The sequence below is a fragment of the Muntiacus reevesi genome, chromosome 15 (genome assembly GCF_963930625.1).
Source record: "Muntiacus reevesi chromosome 15, mMunRee1.1, whole genome shotgun sequence".
Lineage (NCBI taxonomy): Eukaryota > Metazoa > Chordata > Mammalia > Artiodactyla > Cervidae > Muntiacus > Muntiacus reevesi.
This window is the reverse complement of record NC_089263.1, coordinates 53,317,198-53,341,037: the sequence shown is the minus strand read 5'-3', so window position 1 is coordinate 53,341,037 and position 23,840 is coordinate 53,317,198. Positions and strand designations below refer to the sequence as shown.

The window sequence follows — 23,840 nt, the reverse complement described above, 5'->3', positions numbered from 1 at the left end:
GCTTCTCTTTAGTAGAGAAAACCCAGTTCTAGTTTCAAGACATTTCAACTGCTTCAGTCAGGCCCACCCTGATTATTCAGAATAATATGCCTTCCTTAAATTCAGCAGATTAGGAGCTTCTATTACTTTTACAGAATATCTTCATAGCAATATCTACATTACGTTTGGATAACTGGGGACTAGCTTATCCAAGATAATACTACAAATGAAAAAGCTACCACACCCTGATTCAAGATGATGAGACTGTGATCTCACATTTTTGTGGGTGAATCCTCTAGAATAACCAAGAAAATTGTGTAAAAGAACAATAGTGAGGAGGGACTTGCCTACTAAATGTCAGAACAGAGCCATAAATCAATACCATATTGACTAGATTAGTAGAACAGAAGGAGAATCCAGAAATGGAGCCCAAGTAACATTTGAGAATTTAAAACTAAATCCTAAACTACTTTTAATTTAATGGGGGAAAGAGTAGATTAACTAATAAACAGTGTTGGCACAACTGGTTATTTATACTGAAGAAAATAAAATTGGACCCTATCTTACACTATATACAAAAATAAATTCCAGTTGTATCCAAGCAAGGATTTCTTAACTGTGAGGGGTGCTGGAAGTCTGGAGGTGTTCTTGTCTGTTACAGTGACTGGGTGGATCCTCTGGCAAGTGGGAAGGGGCCAGGAATATCAAAAGCACTTCCACTGAGAAATACTGTTTTAAAAGTGGTTGTTGTTCAGTCGCTAATTTGTGTCTAACTCTGCCACCCCATGGACACGCAGCACGCAAGCCTTCCCTGTCCTTCACTATTCTCCCAGAGTTTGCTCACACTCATGTCCAATGAGTCAGTGATGCTATCCAGTCATCTCATCCTCTGTCACTTATATCTTTTACTTTCATATTTTAAAAATATAAATGTTAAAAAAGAAAAATACCTTGCAAGAAAATCTAGAAGACCACATGTCCAGAGGCAGGGAGGAGCCTAACCTCAACTAAAACTCAAGAAGCAAAGTCAGACATGTTTGACTATATTTGTAACAGATGACAGAGTGTTCATATCTGCTATACAAGGTGCTCTTACAAACTAGCTTATAAAAGAAGGACTTCTCAATGGAAAAATGGGCAAGGTATGTGAAGATTTTTCCATGAGGGTAGTTCCAGCTGTCCTATAAACATGAAGAATGCTCAAATCCACTGGTATGTAGTTAGAGAAATAAAAGTTAAAGTAATAAAGAAACATAACTTTTATGCCCATCAGACTTGCAAAATTAGAAAGAACATTTGTTGCTATATTTCTTGACGTTTTTATCTTTTTCATAGTTTTTTCTCTCATTATTGTCACCTTTAAAATTTTTGTCACCATGTTGTCTTTTAATAGCATTCTCTCTCTTTTTTTTATATATATATAATTCCTCTGAAAGAGACATTATGATGTGAAGTGTGAGTTTTATCTTTCATACTTACCAGTATCAAATGAACTTGCCCAGGGTCAGAGAAATATAGCTTCATCAGCTGAAAGGGATTGATTGACTTTTAAGCTGTCTTCCAGCTCTATCGTTTGTGAAGTAGGTTTTGCATGCTGCTTTTTAATGAACTTTTCTTTCTCAGGAACGTTTGGATGAAGCAAATGCTGCATTAGACTCAGCATCAAGACTTACAGAACAGTTAGATTTAAAGGAAGAACAAATTGAAGAACTTAAGAAACAAAGTAGGTTTTTTCCTTTTTCTTTTTTCCCCTGCAGTACCAGTGTTGAATCAGGTGTAGTTTCCTGCCATGCGTTGGTACAGTCGAGTGAGAACAGCTTCTGTTAGAATGTGACTTCCATTTCTGTTCCCCATGATGAGTTTACTTTGATTTGAACACGGTTCCTAGAGAAACCAGAGTCGTTAGTTCTTCTGAACAACAGGCTGTCCAGTCGTGCTTTCTGTCACCTGTTGACCACCTGAGGGGTAGATTTGACTGAGTCAGCTTATCACAGTGTGACTTTTCCCTGTTCAGCCCATGTTCATCCTGCCTAAAGCTGTCTGATATGTTAAAGGAGGCAGTGTTCTTAGCTAAAAGAGTAACTTTTTGTGGAATGAACCTCTGCCTGTAAGTAGCGAGTTAGATTGCAGATGATGCTTTACACGCAGGCGCTCATGCATGTTTTGATGCTTGTAAATTGTCTCACAGGCCCGTCAGTTCCCTAGGGTGAGTCCTGTGTTTAGGGTTATCAGTTGGGCCTCAGATGACCAGGTGGTCATAGGGCTTTATTAACTCCAGCTGCTGACGGAGATGGCATGTCCTCATTTAACCTCTGAGTTAGTGGTACCCAGGAAGTGGAAGCTATTCTGTGGCTGCGTGTAGTAGGTAATGATTAAAGGTTATCGGAAGGGTGATGAGAGCCTAGAAATGTATCAGCTTCCGGGGATGGGTTAGGAGCAGTAGTACCAAGGCATGTTATTAAGGAATTAAGAAGCACCTCTTAACATGAGGTAGAAATAGGCAAAAGTAGGAGATGGCACAGCCCCAACACTGGCAGACAACAGGAAGCGGAGACTTGGACATTAAGGAGGCAAGCAGAGAAATCACTGCATTGTGGACACCAAAGGACAAGCCAGAGAGGTGGCCTAAAACAAGCAGGAGACAGGAGATGAGAGATTGTTGGGAATAAAAAAATACTAAGAGAATGTGAAGTGGTATCCTCAAGGTCACTAATCTGAGGCAGGTTAGTGCCCACCTAAACATCCTCTGTTTACTTTGTAAGATTTGGCCAGCCTTGGAACTCTCAATGTAATCGAGGGGCTGGAAATGGACAAGGAAACAGTTATATATTGGGTCTACATGAGCATTTTATATAAATGTACCGTATTCTTTAGTCTTCCCATATTTTATTTACCCTTCACAAGAAACTAAAGTAGGCAGTATTAGTTCCAGTTTATAAGTTAAAGACACTGAGATTTAAACTCTGATCTTTTATCCTTGACCAAAGTTCATAATCCTTCCATGTTGCTCTATTTCTTGTCAGGAAAACAATTGTTTATAGGCTAACTTGTATTCTGTTCTGTGTATATCTCCTTTGAAGATAGGATAGTATCCTCTGAGTTGTACCCTAAGTATTGAAATGGTTGCCCTCACCCAGAGGCAGTGTTTATTTGGAAAACAGTCTAGTTAGGTTGAAGGCCAGTGTAACTACAGCTTTACCTGGAAGACATATGGCAACCTGGGGGAAACACACTGAGCAGCCTAGGGATTAGCCAAAGAACTGACGTCTTCAGGTGGGGCTGGACTAATGCAGGCAAAGGGCAGTATTCTGAACCAACTCCTTGGTCTGTGACAGCTCAGCTGTATGTCATGCTACTGTAATATTTAAGTTCACCTCCCCTTTTAGACAACTACCTGTGTTTTTCCCAGTAGATGATAAGATAGAGAAAGATGCTGTGACTTATTGTAGTCACAAATATTTTCAGAATCCCTGCACTACTTAGTAATTTGTTCAGGCACCCATTTAAATCCTCAGTAGTAAAATATTTTTAGATTTTGATTGTAAGTGACAAGGCTTAGGTGGCCTAGGTCCCTATTCATGTAAAAAGTTACAAGTAATAATCATTGTAAATATACAGGACTCTGGGCTCATTTTGTGAAGCTAATATTAACCACAGAAAAAGTTCTAATTATGCTTATACAACTGCTATTTGAAAGGGCAGGCAAGAGGCCAGTGTTGCCCAGACAGGAAGGGGGAGGGGGGCTAAAGGGACAGTTAGTTCTGTTATGTCTTTAAGTCATTCTTGTCATTTAAGCTCTTCTTAACAGTCTGTTTTCTTTTATTACTTAAGTGCTTAATATTACTTTTAGAGCTCTAAACACAAAATGTGATTTTATTTTCTCAAAGCTGCACTTTTGATTTGATAATATAAATAAAACTTTGATTGGCTTGGTTGTTGCAAAAGAATCATTGTATATTTTCTTTCATAGATCATTAAGTACTTTAAATGTTGATTGATGTTGTAATACTGTACTTTATTTTTAACGCAAAACTTGGCCAGACAGCAAAAATATTTGCCAGGAGAAACAATTTTGAAAAAGACAGATTGGCTTTTGTTGCAAGAAAGTACATAGAGACTTGAATCGTAGAGGCAAAGTGTTCTTTTATTTCTAAGCATCTGTGGACTGTCAATGATTAGTTGATATGCAGTTTCAACATTTAAACAATATTAGGAAACTCATTTTAAAAAGCAGTATTTTATTTGAAATGCTTATGTCACTGCTACCAGAGATGAGATAATTCAGTCTAGTCAAACATATGAAAAGGGAGCTGTTGCTTATAACACCAGTATTAAAACAGATTGTTGATGATTTCAGTCATTCTTAGAGGAGATAATTGTTAGTGCTGTGTATGTGCAATTGTGGTTATGAGTTCCGAGTATTTACAGGCTTTGTGTGAAAAGTATGAAGATGCCTTAATTAGGTGTTAAATACTTAATGTGAACCAACTACTTGGCTTCATATTAGATGCTGTGTGAGATACTAGCTAGGACCCCCCCCTTCTCTTTTTTATAGGAACTTAGTTAAGGAAGTAACACCTGGCATAGATACACACCATAGGTTCATAGTTTAAGACAGTGGTTCTCAGCTCTGGTCAGAAAGTGCGTATTTACTTCTCCAAGAATTCCATTAAGGGTTAGGGACATTCCATGGAGAAAAGAAACCTGAGTAGACAGAGCTCTAAACTAGTAGTAAGATTTTACTCCCAAAGTGTAAGTTCTTTGTCTTTTCCCCCACACCCGCAGCCCCACACACCATGGGAAAGTAACAGTGAAAAGAAACCCTCAGATCCTGTAGGTGCTGTAATTTAATAGGTAATGTTGGCTGGTAGAATTACTGCTTTCTTTCCTTTTAGAAATTTTTCTTTTAGCATTTTTTCTGAAAGTGTTCTTTTTCAGTGTAGGTCCAAAGACTTATTTCACATGGCATCCTAGATTTTTTAAATTTTTTTTCAGACTTAAGACGTTAGTCTTCTGTGAAGCAGATTGGATAGTGTCTTTCATGAACTCTTCTGAGTTGATCAGAGTTCAGAATTTCTATGGAATTGTCATTCATGGGAGAATGTACACCTGTGGAAACCTAGACTACAGCTGTACCATTAAAAGATATGTTACACTGCTATGTTCATGGACAAATTTAGCATTTTCTTTCTTTTGCTTATTGTTCTCTATCGTCATCCTTGAAATAAATTCCTGCTTAAAGTGAAAATGGTTGGATACAATTGAAATAGGAAGCACAAAAGAATTACTGTTTTGATAACTGTTATTCAAAAGGGTGGTGAATTTATGGTACACCAAAAAAAATAAGTTTTCATAAGCAATGCAAGTTTAGATTCCAGCACCGGGGAATGTGCCAGTTTTATAGCCGTATCTTAAAGGGCCCCATCACTGATTTTTTTTTTAAGGTTTTGTTACTGCTTTTTTAAAAAGTCTTCTATAGAAGAATTGAGAATGGAAAATTTCCTTAGAGTGTTTTTTTAAAGAAAATCTAGAAGAATGTATAAAATGAGCCCCAGTAAACCAGCTGTAATATGAAGCATAAAAACATTTTAAAACTACAAATCTAAAAAGTTTAAACTGTTTTTCATGGAGCCACCTTTATGGTGCTGGAAGGTAGATTTTTTATTTTAAATAAAGACATTCCGTTTTCCAGGACATGATTTATACAAGAAAACATATAATGTCCTGTTGAACATAGGCCAGATACATTCCCAGACGCTTTGTTACCCAAACCTTTTGAGGGATTTCTTTATAGATGTTTTTGGCAGAAGTTGTGATTTTAGAGGAAACATATAAGAAATACCAGATGCAGTTTTCTGAGTTGCCATAAATAGTTAAAAAATTGTGATGATATAAACATCTGGGTGTACTAGAAAACGTCAAAATTTTTAATTAAGAAAAAAGTTTATGTCAATTAGGTAAATAATTAGGCCCTTTTCAACTTAATGGTTTTATTTCTTTTTAACTTTTTAATGGTTATATTTTTAAAATGTATGTCTCATTAGTTCTTCTAACTATAAAGGGAAAAGCAAATTATGTAACTTTGAGAATTTTTGACTTAATGTGACTTCATATAGATGAGTAATTTGTAAGATAAATCATTTATTCTTTTTGTCCTGTGTTACATTCTCAGATAGTCTCCCTTCCCAGAGAAAAAGCAGCCATTCTTTTATTTATCACAGATTCATTGTTTTCTGCTGTGTACCAAGCACTAAAATAAGTGCTCAAGATGCAGAGATAGGGGACAAGAGCTCTACTTTCCGGAGGATAGTCACATTCTTGCAACAAGCTATTTGAAAAGAAAAACAATCTATTCTACCTCATGGTGGTGGTGTGGAAGGGTAGAAAAGGCTAGTGAAAGGTTTACTTGCCCTCACGTGAATGGCAAGTACGTCCAGTGAAGCAGGCAGAGAGCTGGGAAGGAACATTCTAGACAGAGGGAGGAATTCGTATGAAACAGCATGAGATCTGAAAACTGGCTGAAGATCTAGTGAACTAATTGTGTGTGTGTGCTGCTCTGGTGTGGAGTGTGCAGAAGGCAGAGGTGGGAGTAAGCTGTTGGATCATGAACCCAAGTTTTAAACTGGGGCTAAATTATAATTTAGTGTAGTATAGCAAATAGGACCAAGTAGAGACAGGGGGATTGGAGAGCTTCTTACATGGGGCGCAAGTTCTCTTCATCCAGCTGTCGCCTTGCAGGAAAATGGGTACAGGGTTGCTAAATCTTCAGATCTTTCGGAAGACAGACACCAGAAATGTAGACTTTGATATGACTTGTAATTTAAGTTAAAAAAAAATACCCTGTGGGCTTAACAAACATTTCTTTATATCAGATTTAGTCCATGCTGATATTCCAACAGTGAGCTTTCAGAAATGGGTCTCGGTTTAGTCTGTAGCCTTCTAGAAAGCCATTTGTCATTAATACAAATCAGTACATATTAGTATACATTGATGGTGATATTCAGTAAATGGCAAAATTATTATTATGACTTGACTGGTCACTGACCCAGTTGAGGCCCTTTCTTTTGCAATATGACAGGTCTGTGTCATATTTAAAATTTTTTAAATTTAAAAATTAAATATATAACTTGATTCACAATATTCAGTCTTTTAAAAAATTGTCAGTTTGTTTTGATATGGAAGAATGCATTACAAATTATCTGAATTTTAATTTAAATGGTTGAGAGAGGAAGGTGGAGAGGGAAAATAAATTTGAACTGATTACATTAAAAATATTTACATAAAGTTTCTTTCACATACACGTAGTAATTCTAACTTAACTGTACAAATAATTCAGTAGACTTCAGCATTGATAATTCAGTTTAATCAGATTCCAGTCTATTAAAACTCAAGTTAATGAGAGTATATTGTATTCATAAAATTTTTTTGTGAGTTCTTTGCTAGGAAATGGAGTTTCAAAAATTACTTTTCATTCTGCAATTAATAATTATAATTATGGAACAAGAAAACATTCACCATATACTCTCGACCCTAAAATTCTGTTGAAATGGTTGAAAAGAATTGAGTTATAAGACAAAGCAGATGGTAATATGTCTTCAAATGTAAAGAAATACAAGGTGCCTTTATATTTAAAAAATAAAATTTGCTGTTATAGTGAAAGTGATCTTGTGTAAGTTGAAATTCTGTTAATAAGAAGACCATCAAATTTCTAGCTTTTGCTTTGATTATATTTAATTGACCAAAGAGGCTAAATCTCCTTATATTAGATTTACTATATCAGATTTAAATTTATTTTTTAGGTAGCCTGTCCAAGTAAGACACCAGACCCAGCTTATTTACTGACATATCTGTGTGCTGTGCTTAGTCGCTTAGTCATGTCTGACTCTTTGTGACCCCATAGACTGTAGCCCGCCAAGCTCCTCCGTCCATGGGGATTCTCCAGGCAAGAATACTGAAGTGGGTTTCCATGCCCTCTTCCAGCAGATCTTCCCAACCCAGGGATCGAACCCAGGTCTCCCACATTGTAGGCGGATTCTTTACCATCTGAGCCGTCAGGGAAGCCCAAGAACACTGGAGTGGGTGGTCTGTTCCTTCACCAGGGGATCTTCCTGACCCAGGAATCAAACCGGGGTCTCCTGCATTGCAGGAAGCCCCAATTAACTAGATGCTTGTAAGTATGAGCTCTGTATGTATTACACGTGAATCTTGCTGGAGTGTTAGTCAGAGGTTCGCTTTCTGACACCCCTTTGTTTCAGTTTTTGAGATTCTGTTACCCATTTTCAGTTGAATTTGTCACGGATAAAATCACATGTGAAATTGTGTAGTGGGCCCGTGTCTTAGCTCCTCCAGGAGTCACCCCACAGTTGTTTCAGCCCATCATAAGAGTCTTGGATTCTGCCTCTGGCAATCAAAGACTACCGTGGCTGCTCAAGTCGCTGAATGGCCAGCTCTTATGTGCAACCCCCAGAGAAGCAAGTATTTTAATTAATGAGTGGGTTTCCCTATGGGACCACTGCACAGTATGAGGACTAGGCCTCCACCACTCCCATAGATTTCTCAGTCACCTGAGAAAACCGTAACCGGCAAGGAGCAGTCTTGTCCCTTTATTCCTGGAGCAAAGCTCTCATATATTCTCCTCATCTTTATCCTGAAAAAGCTATATCTATAGACATACCTATAATAAAATCATATTTCTAACATTCTTTTCTTCCTTGTGTTGACTTATTGCCTTAGTTTGTAAAGATGACAAGGCAAAATGGAGGAAAAGTTATCAATGTTAGTGTTAACCAAAGTGATACATATTATTGATGATAGTTAACACAGGGTTGAAAGATGGTATTTTAAGAAATCATATGAATGAAAAAATGAAATCATATGAATGAGTTCTAGTACTTTATATAGCACTTTACTATTTAGAAAAGTCGTATTTAATCACTCAGTAGATTCTCTCAAAATCTCTTGAGATAAGCAAGCTCATTTTGCAAAATAGACAGTGAAGTCTGGCACTGGTGACAGGACCATGATTCATATTCCAGGTCTTGTGACAGGAGCACGGTTTCATGCAGGTCTGACTCTCAAGTCCTGCTCCAGCCACCTTTCTTTTCCCAGTGTGTGTTATTAGTCCTTCAGTTGTGTCTGACTCTCTCTGACCTCATGGACTGTAGTGTACTAGGCTCCTCCTTCCATGGTATTCTCCAGTCCAGAATACCAGAATTGGTTGCTATTCCCTTCTCCAGGGGATCTTCCGAACCCAGGGATTGAACCCAGGTCTCACACGTTGCAGGCAGATTCTTTACCATCTGAACCATCAGGGAAACCCTTTCTTGGTCAGGTGGCTGTTAAATAAACTTGAGTCTTGTCCAAGGGAGCTTAGTCATAAAATAGCCAGTGACTTTGTAAGGAGTGTGACCTAATTTTACAATGCTTTCTAAAAACAGTATTATAGTACAGTGTTACTAACTGCAAATAAAATGGAAAATTGTGATGTATTGATTTGTTGTAGTCACTCACATTTTATATTTACTTTTGATTTTATATCAAGTGATGAAGACCCTGGCACCATCTCTCGGTATTACAGAGAGGCTCTGATATGGTTTTAGGATGTCAGATATTCAGAGTAACTCTTACCCTAAACCAGACCAATCCCAGTTACTTTGTTGCTCAACTTTATGAAGTGTACCCTGTCCCTGCCCTTTTTTCCCCTTCTAATTTCCAAAGGATTATTTTGGCATGTTTTTAGGTTATTTCACAGGGATATTGTGTTTGGCTATATACTCACTTCTGAATAACTGTATTTTGCCTGCCCATATGAATACAATTCTGATTTCAAATTGTGGTTTGAGTTAGTGTGCAGTTTTTGTGGAGAAGCATTGAGAATCTGATGGGAGGAGAATAGGTGTGCCTGGAGAAAAGAGCAAATCTCTAGGGACCTTTGAGGTCAGTATTCAACTTTCTTTTCTAAATCTTTCCTAGTTAATACCACCCTTCCAACCCTTTCCCCCAAAGTCCAGGGTGGTTTTCTAGACTCAAGTATCAGTATCCATTTAAACTACTACTTGAATTTTAAATAGCCCTCTGCATGTTTTCAAGGATAGTCACACTGTCAGTTCTCTTTCTCACTAGCTCAGGACTAGCTTGTATTATGATAATGAAATTTTTAAGGAATTTGTACCCGCTTATCTTGGCCTTAAGGATGTTTTGAGGGCTTCCCAGGTGGTGCTAGTGGTAAAGAACCCACCTGCCAATGCAGGAGATGTAAAAGATGTGGATTCAATTACTTGGTTAGGAAGATTCCCTGGAGGAGGGCATGGAAACCCACTCCTGAATTCTTGCTGGAGAATTCCATGGACAGAGGAGACTGGCGGGCTGCAGTCCATGAGGTCACAAAGAATCAGACATGACTGAAGTGACTTAGCACACGTGCACGTGAGGATGTTTTGCTTATATATTTCAGAACACAGACCTTTCAATAAAAATTTTACCAATATTAACTAATTTTCATCAAGGAATATTTACTACTTGAACTTTATTAAGATGGATTTCTTGATCAATTTTTCATAGAGCAAAGTTTAATTTTTCTAATTTATTTTACTGAAGTCATTTTTATCAGAAGCAAGGCTGTGAGTTTTACTGTGAAGATGTCTAGTTATCATTCAATTTTCAGTTCAGTTCAGTTGCTCAGTCATGTATAACTCTTTGCGACCCCATGGACTGCAGCACGCCAGGCCTTCCTGTTCATCATCAACTCCTTGAGTTTACACAGACTCATATCTGTTGAGTTGGTGATGCCATCCAACCATTCAGTTTTATCTTTTCGTTTTTAATGAGACAGTATAGTATAATGGTTATATTTTGGTTATACTCCAAAGTAGTGTTATCCATTAAAAAAAAAAATACAATGTAAGCCAAAGTTAGAATTAAAAGCATTTTAGTAGCCTCATTTAAAAAGTAAAAAGATACTGTGAGATTAATTTTAATAATATATTTTATATAACCTGATGTATCTGGAATTAATCATTTTGAAATGTAATCAATATAAAAATCATGAGTTTTTAGAAGAAAGTAGATAGGAGAAGGGGAGTCTCAGAGAAAGGGAAGATGGGGGTCGGATAATCTGACCTTCTTTTCTGCCACCTTTCCATAGCCTGGGGGAGAAGTGGAGGAGGATGTGGAGAAGACTGTGCTCCTCTGGCTCTTACTTTGTTGAGGAATGGGGTGGCTTTAATTCAGATCATGAACAAGAGGTTAACTTACTTGCTGTTCTTCCTCTGAATAGAGTACTAGAAAAGGCCCCTTCACTAGTAAAGGCCCACTTGGCACCCTGGTTTGTAGTGTATATGTGTCCATTAAGAATCTACGATGTCTCTTTCTGACCCAGACTTAAATAATAGTCTTGTTCTCTCTGTCTCTGTGTGTCTGTCTGTCTCTTAATGTCCAAGCTTAAATTCTTCCCTGGAAACACAGGAAAGGAAACGTTTGTAGTAGATTTTCCAAACACAAACCTTGCTTTTATAATATGGTTATGACAACCATCTCTGTTTTGGTAAAAGTTAGCCTATTACATTTTGCAGTTCAGATTTTGGCAATTTGGAAAAGCCACAGTCATTGCAAACAATTAAACTGGATATTTTGTATATACATTTAGTACTGTAAATCAGAATTTTAGGCATTGTACAGACAGAATGAAAACATAAAGCAGATGAATCTGGCTTAACATGTAAGGTTCAAAGAAAACTTCTTTGAGGAAGGGACTTGGGCACTGAGATGTGAAGGGTAAAGAGTTAGTAGGCACTGCCAATGGAAAAGAGCTTTCCAGGCTGAAGGAAAAACATTTGCAGAGGTCTGCAGTGGGAATTGAGAGTTCAGAAATAAACCATACATTTCTGGTCAATTGATTTTCAACAAAGATTCCAAGAGGATAGTTTTTTCAACACTTTGCTACTGGAACAACTAGGTATCTGCACATATAGAAACCTTGGACTCTTACCTCACACCATTCAGAAAAAGTAACTCAAAGTGGATCATGGACCTACATTTTAGAGTTAAAGCAGTGAAACTCTTAGAAGAAAACATAGGAAAATCTTTGTGATACTGAGTTTAAGCAGTGGCTTCTTAGGGCAAGAAACATAAGAAAAAATAAATGAGGCTCATCAAAATTAAAACTTTCGTGCTTCAAAGGATACTGTCAAGAAAGTGAAATGACTGCCCACAGAGTAGAAGAAAATATTTGCAAGTCATATAGTGGATAAGGAAGCTTGTATCCTGCTACTACTAGGAAAATACTGCATAACTCAAAGAGTAGGTTTGTAGAAAGAGGTCAAAGTCTAGTGTTCGGATGTGAATATTTCTTGATTTGAAAAAGTTGAGCTCTACTGCAAGACATTCTCCTTTCATTTCTTTAAGAATGAAATTTGTAATCTAGCTTGATGTTAATAAGCATCTCTGTTGGCTCAAACTATCCATTTCTGAGGAAACAGGTGTAGGCTCCGTGGGTCTGCTGAGAGTTCCTTAGTCTAGGAATCCATGGCTCCATGGCATGGTTGATTATGAACAGGGTCTCTCCCTGTTGTAATTTTAGACTTTGCTTTTAATACTGTTTAGATTCCAAGTGTTCTGCCAAGACTTTACACATTTTGCTTCCTTTTCAAATAACTAAGAATTTAAAAATAAAATAGTCCAAACAGCTTTCTAAATCAGTCAGAAGCTATATAGCGTCTTGCCTAGTCTGTTAGAACCAGTAATCTGAATTTTTTGCAGTTTACCTCAGGATACTTTGCCCTGGCAGCTGCCTCCTGAGCCATGGTCTTGATTGTGTTAACCGCTTTTCTTCGTCAGCTCACTAAAAAAGAGTCCAGCCAGGAAAATGGAAAAAGGAAAATCTAAAATTGTCCTTTCCGTTTTTTCCTGTTAAAAAGTGGCTCTAGAAATGTTTCATGCAAGGAAGCAGCGGTGAAAAATCTCTTGTTTGCACTTAAGCTTCTGAAGAGAATGAAAACCTTTGGTTTCTAAATTTTCTGTTAAAGAACTTAATTATTTTATTGGGGTAAACAGTGTGAAATTCCCTGAACCAAAGAAGAGATGGACGTAATTTAATATTCCTAATTAGAATAAGTACATATATTCAAAATTCAATAAAGGTGTCATAAATCTCATTTTATATTAATACAGATTATTTTAATCAGTTAATGACTATCTTTATTCATGTGTTTTAAAACAGATGAGCTCCAACAAGAAATGCTGGATGATGTACAAAAGAAATTGATGAATTTAGTAAATAGCACAGAAGGAAAAGTGGACAAGTATGCTTTGCCTTTTACTTTTATGTAATTTATGGGAATCTCTTTTATGGTAAAAACAATTTCTATATGTAAATGTGTGTGATTAAGTTTTTAAAAACCTTTTGCTTTTCTTACATAGTGATGAGTTGCAGGTAGTTTTAATGAGGGGTCAATAACTTGCCTTCTCTTGGTTTTTAAATAGATTTTTCCATCTTAAGATTCTTTTTCTTAAGACCATATGGAAGAGATCACTGCAGTACGAAGTACTTCGAAAATATGAAGTTTATTCTTACCATTCTTTTTTGTTCTCTTTACTGCCCTTAAGTGGACTTATCTTGCTCAAATGCTTTAGGTGTGAAACCTAAGTATATATGTAGTATGTATCTTTAACATTTTAAAGATTTAGATATTATTAGCAAATTTTTAATAAATGTGAATGAATGGGGAAATATAAGCATAGCCATTAAGCACAAGAACTGCTGCTGCTAAGTCGCTTCAGTCATGTCCAACTCTGCGCGACCCCATAGACGGCAGCCCACCAGGCTCCTCCGTCCCTGGGATTCTCCAGGCAAGAACACTGGAGTGGGTTGCTATTTCCTTCCCCAGTGCAAGAAAGTGAAAAGTGAAAGTGAAGTCGCTCAGTTGTGTCCGACTCTTCACGACCCCATGGACTGTAGCCTACCAAGCTCCTCTGCCCATGGGGTTTTCCAGGCAAGAGTACTGGAGTGGGTTGTCATTGCCTTCTCCGAGCACAAGAACTATCCATCACCATTTAGGATAGGGAGGGGAAGAGAAATCTGAAATGTCTCCTTATGATATCAACCTGAGCAGGCACTGAGAATTACTAATGAAGCACCAGTCTCAGTTGATTATTTGATTGAAGAAATTGGGTGGCTTGTTAAGTGATGTTTTTAAAGGGGCACATTTTGAGTTGTTTGCTGTGTTCCTTAAGTGGACTTGTCAAGATTTTGTTAAAGCTACTTTAAAAGATTTTACTGTTTATTGTTCTTTATAATTGAGTGCTATTTAAGTATAATTAAATATTTGTACGTTCATTATTTATTGTTTGGGTACACTGGATACTGAGACAACTGGCAAGTTAGCCTGCGCTGTTTCTGCCTTCATTTTCTTTCTTTCTTTTTTTTTATTACCCTTTTTTTCCCCCATTTATTTTTATTAGTTGGAGGCTAATTACTTTACAATATTGTAGTGGTTTTTGCCATACATTGACATGAATCAGCCGTGGATCTGCCTTCATTTTTACAGAGTCCTGATGAGAAACCTCTTCACTGGACACTTCCACACACCAAAACATCAGCGTCATGAAGTGTTACGATTGATGGGAAGCATTCTAGGTATCAAAAAGGAGGAAATGGATCAGGTAACTGAACATTTAGTGCCATTCTGACTATAACTGGAATACTTGACATTATATAAAAGAATCTCAATATATTTTTAACTAAAATACTTGGCATCATATAAATATTTTTTTCCTGTGTTTTATATAACTTTTGTTAAATACAATAATGTAGAAATGGAATCATTTTATACTACAGAGAAGATTTGTGCAGTTTGTATAGTATTAGCTTAAATGTTTCATAACTTATAAGTCACCATTCATATCAGAATGCTGAAAGTTTGAGAGATGACAGTCCTTAGGTTTTATTTGAGATAGTGCTTGGGATGACATATCAGTGTATATATAGCTTCCATCAGTAGGAAACTGGGAAATGGACTTGAAAAGCTTGAGTTACTGCCATCTGAAATCATGTAAAAATGCTTCTGTTTTTGTTTCTTGTATTGATCATATTTTTCTGTTTCTGTTTTAAAATAATCTTTCAGTTGTTGACTGAAGACCAGGGTGGTGTTACCAGGTGGATGACTGGGTGGCTTGGAGGAGGATCGAAGAGTGTTCCCAGCACACCTCTGAGACCAAGTCAGCAGTCTCTGCTTAATAGTGTAAGGGTCGGCTTCGTTCTTGCTGAATAGGAATAGTGACATCATTGTGCATCACAATCGTTTGCAAAGAATTAGACTTCTTTTTCAGGTTATTCTATACAGCCCTGTTATTTTGGAGTTGTAGAAACTGAGGTGCAAAAAGGTGATTAGCTTATGGATAGTAAGCCAGTTTTAATAGTTTTATTGCATATAGGTTTTATTTTAACATTTTGTTTACATGATACTTTTATTTTTCGAAATAATAACTGTTCCTTCCATTGTTTTTGATCATACTGCTGTCAGCACATAATCATTTGTCTCTGACTACTAAATTATTAGATTCTCAAAGACAGAGGCTCTGTTTTATGCCTGTGTGTATCTTTGTAGTCATTGAGCCAGTTGAATGCTTATTGAGCACCTGCTGTGTGTCAGCCCGTTCTGAGCATGGAGAATGCAAGCTACACATCATATAGATGAAGTGCTTTTCTTAAAAAAAACTGACATTCTGGTAGGAGGTAGCAGTTAATTAACATGAAAACATGACCCCTGGTATACAGGAGGCTTAAAATGAGTATTAATTGAATTGAGTACCACTGTGAGTTAGAATGTGGAATTTTATTTATTTATTTATTTAAACTAAAGAGGAAACTAAGGATAGGTGACTTAACTAAAGCTGGTGAAAGATAGAACTCTTAAATTGAGTGGCATAAAATTTAAAGGAAAGTTCTACACTATATTATTTTAATCTGATAATAATATTACTGGTGACCTTTTACTGTACTCATTGATTGGGTGCTACAATAGAAAAATGTGATTATTTGATGCTTGTTTTCTGTCGATACCTGTGTATCAGTTAGAATAGTAACACTTTTAATTGTTCATAAGGCTTGTTTATAAAGAAATGATTCAGATAGCATGACTAGTTTTTAATATGAATTAGGATAGCTGGTACAGTTTCTTAGTTGTAGTGAATATAATTTTATTACCTGCCTAATATATCCAAAATATTTCTTCTTAGTCTTTTTCAGAACTTTTTGTTAAATTTCTAGAAACAGAATCTCATCCATCTGTTCCACCACCCAAGCTTTCTGTTCATGATATGAAACCTCTAGATTCACCAGGAAGGAGAAAACTAGATACAAGTACACCAGAAAGTTTTAAAGGTAAAATCAGATACTTACTTTCTTTTTTACAATTTAAAAAGTTGATGATTTATGATTATGTTTTACAGTGATACCAACTGAAGTTTTAGTGTTTTCGAAAATGTGCAATGACTTCTTCCAAAATTCCAGTAAGGCATTAGATTTTGGCTTCATATATATATTCTTATAGCAATCTAATTTAGCTTAGGTTAATTTAAGCAATATGAAATATTTTCCCTTTCAATTCAGTTCAGTCACTCAGTCGTGTCTGACTCTTTGCGACCCCATGAATCGCAGCACGCCAGGCCTCCCTGTCCATTACCAACTCCTGGAGTTTACTCAGATTCATGTCCATCGAGTCGGTGATGCCATTCAGTCATCTCATCCTCTGTCGTCCCCTTCTGCCTCCAACCCCTCCCAGCATCAGGGTCTTTTCCAATGAGTCAACTCTTCACATGAGGTATTGGAATAATCCTCTCTCTGCATAAGCCACCTTGAATTATTCTTGAGAGTGCTTGGTGGAACTGGTAAACCTTTGTTCACCCATTTTCCTTTCTTACTAATAGTGCGTATTGCTGGTCAGAGTTAGAATTGTAGTTTATATAGTTAGAGATTTTTTTCCATGTGATAATCTTGAGTGTTACACTCAGTAACTAAAGTTGGTATGTTAATAATATTTACAAGAGCAGTTTAGTAAACTAGCTTAGACATCCAAGAACATTATGAAGCATTCTTATGTGTTGAAAGGCCTGCCTGGAAGCAAATGGTTTGGTGGTTCTACAATATATGGATGTAGTTCTCTATCCTACTTGGTTGTAAGGATCTTATTTATGCTATTCACGTCCCCTGTATTGGCATGCAGTAAAGTTTCTTAAGTTCAAATTGAAGTATAATCCATTAGACTCTCTGTTCATGTGCACGTGCGTGTTCAGTCGCTCAGTTGTGTCTGACTTTGCGAGCCAGTGGACTGTAGCCCTTCAGGCTCCTCTGTCCGTGGGATTCTCAGGCAAGGATACGGGAGTGGTTTACCATTCCCATCTCCAGGGAATGTTCCCAACCCAGGGATCAAACCCGGGTCTCCTGCATTGCAGGTGGATTCTTTACAGTCTGAGTCACTAGGAAAGCCCATTAGACTCTGTACAGATTCTTTATTGGAAGGGTTATATCTTTTATCTGAAATCTTCATATTTTAATAGACTAACATGTTTTCTAGCTGGACTGTAAAGGTACATATTATATACTCTCAAGTTTATGTCACTTGCTTGGTACTTAAATTTGGATAAAATACTGAATTTATATTCTGAAATTTTAAGAACTTCTTTAGTCCTTCTCTCAGCTCTCAGAAGTTGCTCAGTCATGTCCAACTCTTTGTGACCCCAAGATTGTAGCCTACCAGGCTCCTCCATCCATGGGATTTTCTAGGCAAAAGTACTGAAGTGGGCTGCCAGTTCCTTCTCCAGGGGATCTTCTCAACCCAGGCATCGAACCTGGGTCTTCTGCATTGCAGACAGACGCTTTACCATCTGAGCCACCAGGGAAGCCTTCTTTAGTCCTTACTTAGATGAATGTTTCTGTTTTCCTGAACTTTTATAGAAAGTGAAAGTAGTAAAATTATTTTAGGTAAAAGATTTGCCTACTAAATTTAGGCTTTAGAAAAGTCTTAACTTTAATGTGTAGACTATACTAAAAACAGTTTTTTCTTGTTATACTAGATTTTAGCTTTTTTTTTTTCCTTTAATTAATTAATTTTTGGCTGTGCCGTGTCTTCATTGCCGGGCAGGCTTTCTAACTGCAGCAAGCAGGGGCTACTCTTTGTTGCCACGCATGGGCTTCTCACTGCAGTGGCTTCTTTTATGGTGGAGCACAGGCTCAATAGTTGTGGCACGTGGACTTAGTTGCTCCCAGGCATGTGGGATCTTTCCGGGCCAGAGATCTCCCCCTTCTTTCCTCTCCTTTCCTTTTGTACACCTCCCTACTTCAGTTATCAAGTCACATGCCAGCTTGATTTGTGTTGCTCAGAGACAAAAGCCAGAGCTTACCATGTAGCTATTTCAGAGTTTAGAAAATTGTCATTCACAGGAAAAAGTACAGTTTATGGACCCAAGGGTGCTCAGTGAAAAGTAGATTTGATACATTTGTCTCAATGCTTCCTTTGTTTTAGAGGCCTCTTTTATTTGAGTATCCCATTGCTGAAGAGGGTGTCTTTGAGGGGTTGCTTGTCTCTGAACAAAGAAGTTGTTAATGGCCTTGGGTAAAGCAGAATTCTGTCCACTAAGACTTTAGGGCATAAACTAAGTGCTGTTGCAGTAAAAACTTAATTGTTCAGTCCGACTTCATAGAAAAATAATCTAATGAGAATTGTTTTCAAGGCTTTGAATGTCTAAAAGATGACCATGTAATGTAGTGCATATATTGCTTTTTGTTTTGGTAAATTAATATTAAATCTGATTGTTATTATAATATGGATGCCAGTTTTTTTCATGACCATTTAAATTATTTGGGCAAAACAAGTTCTCAAGTCCTCCCTTCTTAAATGGTTAGATAGAATTTGCCCGGTAACATAGGAAACACTTTTTAGAAAACTGTTGTTATAGTAAATGACATTAGTCCCCAGAACTGGGAAGTCCCCTCTGTGGTTCAAATGGCTTACTCCCCAGAGAGTATCTTTGCCTGTGTAATCCCCTTCCTCTTCTTTGTCCCCTCTAGGTGCACAGGTCTCTACCTGATTGCATCTCTCCTTCCCTACCTCATTCCATATAGATAGGAATTCCCTGGTGGCTCAGATGGTGAAGAACCTGCCTGCAGTGCAGGACACTAGGGTTCGATCCTTGGGTCTAGAAGATCCCCTGGAGAAGGGAACGGCAACCCACTCCGGTGTTCTTGCCTGAAAATCCCATGGACAGAGGTGCCTGAAGGGCTAAGTCTGTGGGATCACAAAGAGTCAGACACAGCTGAGCAACTAACAATTTTAGCACACAATACAACACACACAACTGGTATTAAGTATAAGACAGCAGTATTAATGTGTTTAATTATATTAGCTCTGCATACAAATATTTCTCTCTCCCATTCCTTTCTCTTATTTATTGCTTCTTTCACCTTCTATGTTTCATAGATCCCACTTATCAGATCCAAAACCTAGCATCATATAAGTTAAATTTATTTGGGGGCCAAATCTCAGAACCTAAAAGACATGTATACCAGTGACCAGATAATATGTAGGAGACTAAATCATTCTTGTTTGTCATTTAGATACAGCGGAATCCAGGGCTGGTAGAAGAACAGATGTGAATCCATTCCTGGCTCCCCGCTCTGCAGCTGTGCCTCTCATTAACCCAGCTGGACTTGGACCTGGCGGGCCTGGGCATCTCCTTTTGAAACCCATCTCAGACGTTCTGCCCACATTTACGCCTTTGCCAGTGTCGCCTGACAACAGTGCCGGAGTTGTGCTGAAAGACCTTTTAAAGCAATAGATTATTCTCAAGCCAGAGATGACATATATAGCACTTTAAAGAAAAAAAACCATGAACACTATGTGTACATACTTTATCACAAAGTGGCGTTTTGGAAAAAGTCATGTATTTGTTTGCAGTTATACTTTCTCTAAATTTAATACTAATATTCTTAATGCTTTTAGAAATCACAAGAGTTAAAGGAGGAAGTGTTTGCTGTCTTATCTCCTTTTCTTCCCCTGTCTCATTTGACCTAACTTAAGCTAGAAACATTCTTTTTAATTTTAATTTATAAAAGTAAGAAAAAGAAAGACAAAAATACTAGTACCTGTAAATTCTTTCCTTTTCAAGCTCATTTAAACTAGAGACGTATAGTTTTGTGTTTTTTTATCTTTTAAAGATAATCAGTAGATTTACCAAAAAAAAGGGGGGGGGGAATAGTAGTGACTTATCCACATAGTGTAAAAGTTGATCTAAAGCATATTATTTATCTTCAGGCCAAGAACAAGGTTGTCCCTGGAGTGACAGGTGTCCTGAGGCAGAAGGCGTGTTGTCCAGCTCTCTGCAGTTGCATCGTGTGTGTGGATTCATGTGGCCACAGCACAGAGACCACACGGTTTCATCCAGGGCCCCCTCCTGCTCCCCCACCCAGTCACAGCCGCTTTCTCCCCTCTCGGCTCCTTACCTTCTGGCACCCCCTCACGACGCTCCTCTAAAATGTTGTCATTTCAAGAGTGCCCATTCACTGGAATCGTGTAGTGTAACCTTTTGAGATGGCCTTTTTTCACTCACCGAAATTCCCTTGAGACCCTTCTACATTGCTGAACCTATCAGATACTTCTTCCTTTTCACTGTTAAGTACATATTGTCACTGTATGGTTTCGCTTTAAGAGCTAAAATGTCTCTTTAAAGATACCATCTTAAAATGTTTCCACACCCCTCCTCACAACTTTGATCTAAGTGTTAAATTGTACAGCTGCAGTTACAGAACTATAATCAGCAATATCCCTAGATGCACCTCCTCCTGCCCCTGTCTGAGGTGTTGACGTGAGAGGGACGGCCACCCAGGGGTCGTCCGTTATCTTCACAGTCACGAGGGCTGTGCGATCACTTGGGCAACAGCCGCACCAGGTGTTTGGAACTTAATGGTAAGGGAGTATCCCTTTAATTCTTTTATAAACCCCTCATAAAAATCCTGACTTGGAGTTTAGTTATATCAGGATGTTCATGTTTGTATTAGTTGTTGAAGTTGTACATTTAAAGACATTTCTTTGCAAATTTTGTAAATTTCGATATGCCTTTAAAATAGAAACATCTGTATAATAAGGAAAGATGAAAATGATACTAATCCAAATATGTAAATAGGCCTGGCTCTGGCCAGGGCTAAATTTGGTCGTTTGTAAATTTTGCTGTGATTAACTGTATACTTTGTACTGTATTTAGAGGATTGGAAGTCATTGCGTGTTGCTAGATAAAGCTTGTTTTTCTGGAAAATCTAGTAACTTAGACATTGCTGCTTCAAAACGTCCCCTGTCTCCTTGGCTAACTTATTTATATTGCCATTCTTTGTTTAGTATACTTTAAAGGGAGTTGTCATACCAGTTCTATATTAGAACTATCAAACTGCCTCCTGTCTGTTTTGTCCACTATTGTTTCTCTATGAAATGATTACTCTTAGGTTTTATAAGGTCCTTTCAAAGATACTTTTACTTTCACTGACTATCCTAAATTATTTGCTGCTTGCCATTGAATTTTCATTTCAGTGTGGAGCATCTGAAATAAAAGTTTCTCAGTTTAAAAAAAAAAAAAACTAGACAACATGATCCTTTATTTTGAAGGAATATAATAACAGAAAAAAATGTCCTCTTTTAATTTGGAAAGGAGATGTATGGTGGGTATAAGTATCATGTCATCATATTTTAAATGCCTTTTATGATATTTTCAGTATTTCCTTTCCTGCTTCCAAACAGCCTGTCTCCCCCCCACCCCATAGTTTAACAGAAGTTGGAAAGCTGTTATGGGTGGATTGCATATCTACACATCCCACCATGACCTTACATGGCTGCTATTTTTAAAAGTATGTGACCTTGTCCTAACGCTGTAGTACCTAATGTTTCAATTGTATAATCATCGAAACTATAGCTCACTGGTATGCATACTAAGTGTTTGTTGATCTAAACCAGACATAACTCATCTACTTTTCTGAATTAAGTTGTGTCAGAGATGAACCATCTGCTCAAGGAATCCTCTTAGTAATCATATAGTGATGAAGCATATAATTCTGATGTTAGCAGTTGGACATCGCTAATGCTAATTTTATTGCAGTACTTTAAGTACGGTAATTTTACTGTTTATTCCTCTAGAAACTTACTAAAATTTGTGGTGGAATTTTACCATCGCTGCCATAGTTTTCCACAACATTCCTAATGGTTTTCAACTGCTTTGTTGTAGTAGAAAATTCATCCAGCCATTGGATTTGATTTTAGCATAATACTGTATTTCATGGTTATTTTTTAGTTCCTGCCATTATTGAGTTAAAAACTAAACAACAAAAACATGGGGGAAAAGGATTGACTTTCTTAAAACCATCCAATTAAATATTAAATATCCCCCTCAGATAAAGCCTCAAGTTTTTTTTAACCTTTTAATAGACAGTTGAAAGGAGGGAAAAGTCAAAATACTTTTCCAATCAAGAGATGGGAAACAAAACAGTACTGCTTCAGGAACAAGAGAGAAATAAGAGTTATTGATAAAGCACTATTATGTGTCATACTTAAGGCATATTAATTTTATTTTTAAGGCTAATGAAGTTTTTCATATATCAAAGTATTTAAAACATCTTCCATTAATAAAAATGTATCTTTAATTTTGTAAACATCAAGTATAACATTTATATATTCCTATGGAAAAAATTTTCACTTTTGTGGAAAAAATAATGGTACTTTTAATGATCTGACATTTGTGATTTGCCAGTCTTTACTTTCTAACTTATTAAGGTTTCTCTAGTTAAAACTGATAAGTTGTCTTTTGACTTTTAGGGAAATATCTTATGGAATATTTACAGTCCAACCTTAATACTGGGTTATATTTTATGGAACTAAGGTCAGTGCATTTCTGAATTTCTCAGGAGCACTGCAAGGCAGAAAAACTAGTCCAAATAAAAATGATATATGTAAACTGGCAATGTCTTCATCCACAATAAAAAAAAACTTTTTTAGCAAACAGCTGCTGACTTTTTCTTTAGAAGGGGGAGAAATGACTTACACATGTTGTTTATAGAAGCAGTTGATGAACTACTGAAGCTAATATCTTCAAGTGTTCACCGGATGTCTGCTGTTAGATAGTGTTTGAGCTTTGGAAATGTTAAATATGAACAATTTAGTAGATGCTCAAGGTTATGTGTGCAAAGAGGATCTGAGAGGTTTTAGCCAGGACTTTTTTTCTAGAGGTGACAGTATGCATCAGTGGGCTCTTGGTTTTTCTGCAAAATAATCGTCTGTGTACTCAGTTTTTCTTAGATGTGGAACTTGTTTTTTTGGTTTTTTGGCCACACTTTAACATGCGGGATGCTAGTTCCTTGACCAGGGATTGAACCCCTGCCCCCTCAATGGGCAGCTCAGACTCTTAACCATTAGACCACCAGGGAAGTCCCACAACTTGTATATTTTTAACTATTCATGTGGTAGGATTGGAAGGAACATGAGTTTTAAAGTTGAGAGATGGATTGGAGTACAGATTTTGAACCTTTCTGTGTGAACTTTAACAAAATACTTTCACTGTGTAACTGATTTTTCTTGTCTCTAAAATAATGCCCACCTATTAAACTTAAGGGATTGTAAGGCTCAAATGACTCGTTCATTCATTTATTGTTGTTCAGTCACCAAGTCATGTCTGACTCTACGACCCCATAGACTACAGTACACTGGGTTCCTGTGTCCTTCACTCTCTCTCAGAGCTTGCTTAAATTCACACCCATTTAGTTGGTGATGTTATTTAACAAACTCATCTCCTGCCTCCCCCTCCTCCTTTTGCCTTCAATCTTTCCCAGCATC

The 23,840-nt window shown here is 37.2% G+C and overlaps 1 protein-coding gene across 4 annotated transcripts in view; it reads left to right on the top strand.

Annotated features, from left to right (window-relative positions):
- Positions 1-23,605, top strand: part of TRIP11 (thyroid hormone receptor interactor 11) — a 69,165-nt gene extending 45,560 nt beyond the window's left edge. For 2 of the 4 annotated variants that reach the window (XM_065905962.1, XM_065905961.1), the window contains exons 16-21: positions 1,603-1,702; positions 13,196-13,277; positions 14,523-14,637; positions 15,099-15,215; positions 16,213-16,357; positions 19,589-23,604. In XM_065905962.1, the coding sequence (XP_065762034.1) occupies positions 1,603-1,702; positions 13,196-13,277; positions 14,523-14,637; positions 15,099-15,215; positions 16,213-16,357; positions 19,589-19,809 (780 nt within the window). In that variant the 3' untranslated portion in view covers positions 19,810-23,604. Of the gene's footprint in view, positions 1-1,602; positions 1,703-13,195; positions 13,278-14,522; positions 14,638-15,098; positions 15,216-16,212; positions 16,358-19,588 lie in introns of all 4 variants that reach the window. The other 2 variants (XM_065905965.1, XM_065905964.1) reach the window with 2 other exon arrangements.
- Positions 23,606-23,840: the final 235 nt, after the last annotated feature.